The following is a 7039-nucleotide window of genomic DNA, read 5'->3' as shown; positions in this document are numbered from 1 at the left end:
GAGCGGTTCTGAGTGAGGCAGCCCTTCTCCCACAGCAGGACCTTCACAGCTTGAAACCACTGCCAGGGGCCAGGAGTTCCCCACTCAGGACGTGGATCGGATGCAGCTGGGGAGCTTTCGAGAACATCCTGTGCCCAGAGTTGGCATCAATCGTTGGTTCTGAAGTGCAACCAGGGTGCTGATTAGCACTGTAGGCAATAGGTGGATGACCGAGAGTGGAAGGGATGTCACGTAATATTTTCAAATAACTTAACTTTTTTTTTTTTTTTTTTTCCTTACGTTATGCGGGCCTCTCACTGTTGTGGCCTCTCCCATTTGCGGAGCACAGGCTCCGGACGCGCAGGCTCAGTGGCCATGGCTCACGGGCCCAGCCGCTCCGCGGCATGTGGGATCTTCCCGAAACGGGGCACGAACCCGCGTCTCCTGCATCGGCAGGCGGACTCTCAAGCACTGCGCCACCAGGGAAGCCCTCAAATAACTTAACTTTTAAAAATCATGCATACGTACCCTCCAGTAATTTGGTTGGCAATTCCAGGCAAGCCAATCTGAATGAAGAGCACGCGAAACATTGGTAGATAAATCCTCGTTGATAAACCCCATACTTTTGGCAAACTTGGTGGCTGGAGATGAGGAAGAAAAATGTAAATGAGTTAAGTATTATCTTTTAAACAAAATGTATGCACAGGAAGTGCTGCGGGTCAGCTGTCTCGTACATGGAGCGCAGCCATCCTGGGGGTAAACACAGACGGTCAAGGGAGTATTCACACGTGAGGAGTGTTATGGGCATCAGTTTCTAGATCTCGACTTCCCTACGTCCTTCCTGACCCTGATCTGCTGAGACCCTTGTGGGGGGTGTGATGACAGCTCTCCTTTCCCACCTTCCCTCCAGAATCTCCCTGCTTCTGCTTCACAAAAGGAAAGGGACACCTCAGAACAACCGCGACTCTAACTGGGGTGCGATGCCCAGAGCGTAAAACAACGTTGAGACACCAAATAAAGGCACCACTGGATTCCATGAAAGACTGACAGCTCCTGTGTTTGTCAGATAGTTTTCCATTCTGTTTCAACAAAATTGAAGGGTGCCTACTGGAATTGTGAGCTAATAGGTGGTTAAGAATGATCTTTTTGAATACAGATCACAGTATGGTTCTGGGTATATACCTTGGGAGGTGTTCAAGGAAGTGCCATTGCCATAGCAAAACTCCATCCATTCCCATCTTCTGTTATCTTATGCGCCTTGGGTCTTACACCCATAAAAATGTAATACAAGAAGAGAAATAATGCTGAATCCTGTTTCCCTCCAGCAATTACTCATTTATTAATAATAAACTGATTTCTAAAAATCCTATTTTAAAAATGAAGAAAGTACAATTTAGAGGTTAAGTAACTTATCCAAAGTTAAATAGATATTAAGTAAAACAGCTTGAATTTGAACTTAGGTCTGCTTTTATCCACTATTTTATACTGAGTCCTTTTTTCACAGTGAAGACGATAGACACAAGCCTACATAAAAATTGAGTACAGTTAAAATATACCTGACTCTCCTGCTAACAGTGTGTGTGTCGTGTGTTCCAGTACTTTTCGTGCTACACCGATGGCATTTTTAATTCGTCTAAGATCTCCCACTGCTCCTACGTTCATGGTAGTACTGCAAGAAAAAAGTGCAGTAAGATCTTTTAAGGTATTTTTATAGGTTCACAAATTTTTAAAAAATTGCTTTACTTCAAGCTATAGTGTTTTGTAGGATAAACTCCACTGTCTTAACGTAGACGTGACGGCACATCCATGAAGTTCATACAAATTCCCACATTCAGACATATTAAGGAACAAACAGAGAATCTATTACCCCTATGTTCCCAGAGCACTAAAATACTCAGTTTCCCATGGCTCGTTTTAAATATGGCTTTTGAAAGGGGTTTTAAGGCTTCAGGTCAGGCAACCCACAGCATTTGTGGTTGGTGGGTAAATGATGGTTTACCAGGTCAGAGACGTATTTCTATACCTTGGGGCTCTCCCTGTTCTAAGGAGACTACCTACCTCAATGTGATAGTTTTCTACTATGATTATGATTTTCTTTCTTTTTTTTTTCAAAATAAAATTTGTATTGAGGTATAGCTCATTTACAATGTTATGTTAGTTTCAGGTGTCCAGCAAAGTGAACCAGTTCTATATATGTATATATTCTTTTTCAGATTTTTTTCCGTTATAGGTTATTATAAGATATTGAGTATAGTTTCCTGCATTATACAGTAGGTCCTTGTTGTTTACCTATTTTATATATAGTAGTATGTAAATGTTAATCCCAACCTCCTAATTTATCCCTCCTGTATCTTTCCCCTTTGGTAACCGTAAGTTTGTTTTCTGTCTCTGGGTCTAGTTCTGTTTTGTAAATATGTTCATTTATATCATTTTTTTTAGATTCCACAAATAAGTGATATCATATGATATTTGTCTTTTTCTGTCTGACTTACTTCACTTAGTATGAGAATCTCTAGGTCCCTCCATGTTGCTGCATGACTTTCTTTTAATTGAGGAGGAAAGGCCAAGTACAATATGCTAGGGCTTTTGACCTGCATCAAAACTTATACATTGTGGGGGGAGGGATAAATTGGGAGATTGGGATTGACATATAACACACTACTATATCTAAAAACAGATAAACAACAAGGACCTACTGTACAGCACAGGGAACTCTACTCAGTACTCTGTAATGACCTACATGGAAAAGAACCTAAAAAAAGAGTGGATATATGTATCTGTATGTGTATAACAGATTCACTTTGCTGTACACCTGAAACTAACACAACATTGTAAATCAACTCCACCACAAGAAAAATTTTAAAAACACACACATATATTTGTCCATCTTGCTCTCAGCAGAATAATCAGCCATACATGTAACTCAACCTGCAGTGGAGGTGCAGAGAGCACTAAGGCTTTTCAGGGCGCTCCTACCCGTCCATGATCATGGCATCCAGGGTGGTCTCTCCAGACTCGTCGGGGCTGCCGCCAAAGCCCACGGTGCCGTCACACTGCTCCTGTTCACACGTCGCACAGCCGCTCTCAACCGCGTCCAGCGCAGACCCTCCAGATGCTAACGTCCTCCATGCTGGCAATCAAATCCCAAGAGTGCTTGTGTAGACACGCATTTTTTTTTTTCAATGCCAAAGGCAACAAACCAAAAACGGCTTGAAAACTATTTTTAAAACTGTTTGCACATTTACTACAAGTTAAACTGAAATTTTCGTCTATCAGGTGCTGCAAAGCAGTCAGTGATATAGACAGAATTACATAACACAACCCTTTACCGTGAAGAATTCAGACTTTGGCTACTGATGCAAAGTGAGGGTTTTTTCACTTAATATAATACCTGTTTCTACTGTGTGTGTGTGTGTGTGTGTGTGTGTGTGTGTCTGTGTGTGTGTGAGAAAAGAAGTATTCTCTCCTTCAGTTTTATAAGTTACAATTGAAGCTACTAAAAGGCAAACTGAAAATTCATGTAATCATAGCCCCGTAAATTTATTCTGCATCATCAGATTATTAAAAATATACCAGCAAGTCTCCATAACAACAAAATAACAGCAAATAATTACAACGTGGGCTTCACGTGGATAATTCATTTAATCTTTCAGGTACTGTACAATTACTATCCTTATTTTAAAGAGGAAGAAACAGACCCAGAGAGGTTATTTGTTCAAGGTCACACAGCTAGTAGACAGCAGCGTCAGGATTCAAAAGTAACCATTTTGGTTCCAGGGGCCATGCTTTTAACACTAAACTATGTTCTCCAGAGCCCCAAACATGGAATGGGCTGGGGGGGGGAAGGTGTTCAATAGTCAATTTCTTTACTAATAAAAATAGAATTCCTTGACGAGTTAATGACACTATTGGTAAATAATAAGCATTACCACTGAAAGAACAGGCTTGAAAGTATAGAGAAGTTCCCCCCCTTCTGAATTCAGACAACATACACAGAATTGTTCCCAGCCCAGGGCCCTGAACTTTCTTTTCTGTCTCATTATCGCTGGGAATTTCTTTCTCATAGCCTGTTTCCTCATTTTTTCTCTGAATCATATGCACTACCTATAACATACAAACTTAGCTCCATCAAATTCTAAAGCTAATTCAGCCCCAGAAAATCATATTAGCAGCCTCAAATGGGGGAGAAGGGGTCCGAAACTACTCCTAGGGTAGTATGTGTCTTAAACTGAATGAAACAAGTACGATAAGAAAATGACAAGGTAATGTTATGTTCAGGATGATATCAAAGCACGCAAGCCTGGCACCTGACTCAGACTGGGTTGGAGGACAGTAAATGAGGGAAGTCTTCCTGGAAGAAGTAATATCTTAGTTTGGTAGTTCTCAATCCTGCCTGCAAATCATCACTTAGGCAGCTTTAAAAAAAAAAACAAAAAAACTTTGGTCCCAGCAGTGAAAGGAAAACCTCAGGAGGTAGGGCCCAGGCACGGGTCCTTTTGAGAAGCTCTGAGGATGATCCTAACGTATAACCAAGGTTGGAACTCCTTTTCCAGGTGGCAAATACAGCGCGTCAGCACGCAGCAACAAAAAGTACACGTAAAGCGATCACGCTTTGTTGGGGAACTTAGTCGTCGTCGAAGCCTAAGTGGAGGGTACTGGGGAGATGTGACGGGCTCCAAAGGCGAGGTGGAGAGGCAGGAAAGGGCTGGAGGTCACGCAAAAGCCGGCGTAGGAGCCACTGGAGGAAGAGTCTGAGCAGAAAGGCCGTAACTGCTCCGGGTCGGCAGCAGGGTGGAAAATACAGTGACTCGGGGCTGCAGAGAGGGAGTCACAAAAAACGCTGAGGATCTAAAATGCAGCAGTGGCGGGGAGGAGGGTCCAGTGCCCGAGGCGCCGCGGCTGCGGGAACGGCCGCACGGGAGGCTGCGGAAGGCCCGCCTCCCGGCTCCCAGCAGCTCGGTGCGGTCGGCGGCGGCCCGCCCCACCCGCGAGCTCTGGCAGCGCAGCCCCCGGCCCCGCACCTGCTACGGCTGCATTCCTGAAAGGCCAAGTGTTGAGGATCAGGGGCAGAGGGCCGGAGCTGCACACCGGGGCCCGGCAGAGCAGCAGCAGCGACAGCAGCAGCAGCCGGTGGCTCGGCTTCCGCGCCATGGCCGCGCGCCGCCGCCAAGAATAACCCCGACGAGGCCAACGGCCGCCGGGACCCCGTATTTCCGCGGCTGGGAAACCCGGAACTCGCGGTCCCGGCGCTCCGCCCGCTCCGCCCGCTCCGCCCGCCCGCTCCGCCCGCTCCCTTGGGGCGCGGTCCGGGTGCTAGAACTCTCGCGAGACCTGGCCTCCTCCTGAGGACCGCGAGAGGTCTTCGTGCCCCTTGGGCTCCGGGGATCCGCGCTACCGTCCTTCTTAAGTCTACGCAGATTTTTTTTTTTTTTTTTTTTTAACTGCTTAACCGAAAGTTAGTATGAAGTTGCTCGGCTTTGGCTTACACGACCCTGGGAGCTTTCAAGTTTGATTTTAACGTGTTAGCGTCTTATTAAAAGTTGAGTTCGCTAAGTTTGCGAAGCTCACAGTGTGCTCCGTGGGGTGCCTGGCCGCAGAGATCCGGGTTGGTTTTTGAGAGTAGGTGAGGCGCCCTGGCTTACAGCCAAGCTTCTTTTAGCTTTCTCCCACCCTACCTAAAGTCGTCTTTCCTCTACAGGTTTTTGTAGGATGTCTCTGGTTTTGCATCTCTGAGCTGAAAGAAATGGAGACACTGGAGACACTGGAGAAGCAGAAATCAGCCGTTTCCACAGCTCTGTGAAGTGTACCTTCCCGCGCCTCCGGGTCACGAAGCTTCCTCTGTGCCTTTCTGAATGTGTTTTACCTTACGCCTGGCACCATTAAGTGCTTAATAAATGTTTGAATAAAGGGGAAACGGAGACTTTACCTTGTTGAAAGGTGAACTGAAGCGTTTTAAAGGTTCTGGGAACTATTTTTTAAGTAGACATACCATAAAACAATGATTGTTGAAAAGTGTGTTTATAACCTTTTACTTACGTCTATTTAATTTGCTTGTTCTTAACAATTAGATTTACTCTTGGAAATTTCATGAGACATTAAACAGCTAATCATCATTTTAAGTTATCTTTCTTGCTGACAAATTCTGCAACAGAGATAACGAGCTTATTTGACTCTGTAAACCGAGGTAGAATAAAAGTACTTTATTTGATGCTGAGAGCTCCAAAGGCTTGCCTCTACTAATTAAGTGACAAACTTAAATTAGGTTTTGTTTACCAAAGATTAGCCTAGATCATGTGAAATTGAAAAACATTTGGGTTAGTTTCTATATTTTTGTGAGTATACTTGATTTATTTAATGTTTGTCTTTAAGCCAATTAAAATAGAGCTGTTTGCAAAATTAATTGTGGTAATACTATTGGGAGGTTAAGAAAAATCACACATCTATAATATACCTAGACATTATAAACATATAGGCAGGTACAGAGATCTTATAGCTTTCATTTTAAGATTTTAGCCATGAGACAGGTATGATAATGCAAACTCACTAGCTTATAAAAGAACATTGGATCCAAATTGTGTTCCTGGCAGAATGTTTACCTGTTCACATAGCTTTTAACTAATCTTTATGAAAGAGATTTCTAAGATTTTTCTTAGGCCTGGATTTCAAAATATCCTCCCCCCACCCCCGCTTCTGGTAAGAATTACCTTGGTTTCTAGAGACCAGGTAGAAGAGTTAAGTCTCAGAAGCCACAGAGAAAGAATGCAGCTTCCCCCAAGGACTCGTGTTCTTTAAGTCCAGATCATTTACAAAGTCTGCAAGTCTTTTGACATCTCATTGGGGAGGTTTGGGGATTGGTGGGAAAAAAACCCAAAAAAACAAGGATAGTGTGCTTTGAATGGTTTCTAGAGCTGCATTTCTGCTCCTGTAAAGACTTGATTTGTAATACAAGTTAGATGTTTTTAATTCCTTAAATAATTGGGTTGCAACCTGAGTGATATTAAGAGACTGACCCACTCATCCAACTACTTACCCTCAATTTGCTTCTTTATATCAGGGAGAT

General features: G+C 43.7%; 1 protein-coding gene across 2 annotated transcripts in view; it reads right to left on the bottom strand.

Annotated features, from left to right (window-relative positions):
* The window catches only part of AGA (aspartylglucosaminidase), a 10295-nt gene extending 5165 nt beyond the window's left edge, over nucleotides 1-5130 (bottom strand). For both annotated transcript variants that reach the window (XM_007445649.1, XM_007445650.1), the window contains exons 1-4: nucleotides 5001-5130; nucleotides 2956-3109; nucleotides 1536-1648; nucleotides 508-620 (exon numbers count right to left, since the gene is read on the bottom strand). In XM_007445649.1, coding sequence (XP_007445711.1) covers nucleotides 508-620; nucleotides 1536-1648; nucleotides 2956-3109; nucleotides 5001-5130 — 510 coding nt within the window. The remainder of the gene's footprint in view (nucleotides 1-507; nucleotides 621-1535; nucleotides 1649-2955; nucleotides 3110-5000) is intronic.
* Between the last annotated feature and the right edge of the window lie 1909 nt (nucleotides 5131-7039).

This window comes from Lipotes vexillifer, unplaced genomic scaffold, assembly GCF_000442215.2.
Source record: "Lipotes vexillifer unplaced genomic scaffold, Lipotes_vexillifer_v1.1 scaffold344, whole genome shotgun sequence".
Lineage (NCBI taxonomy): Eukaryota > Metazoa > Chordata > Mammalia > Artiodactyla > Lipotidae > Lipotes > Lipotes vexillifer.
The sequence above is the reverse complement of the archived record's forward strand: the minus strand, read 5'-3'. Positions and strand labels throughout refer to the sequence as shown.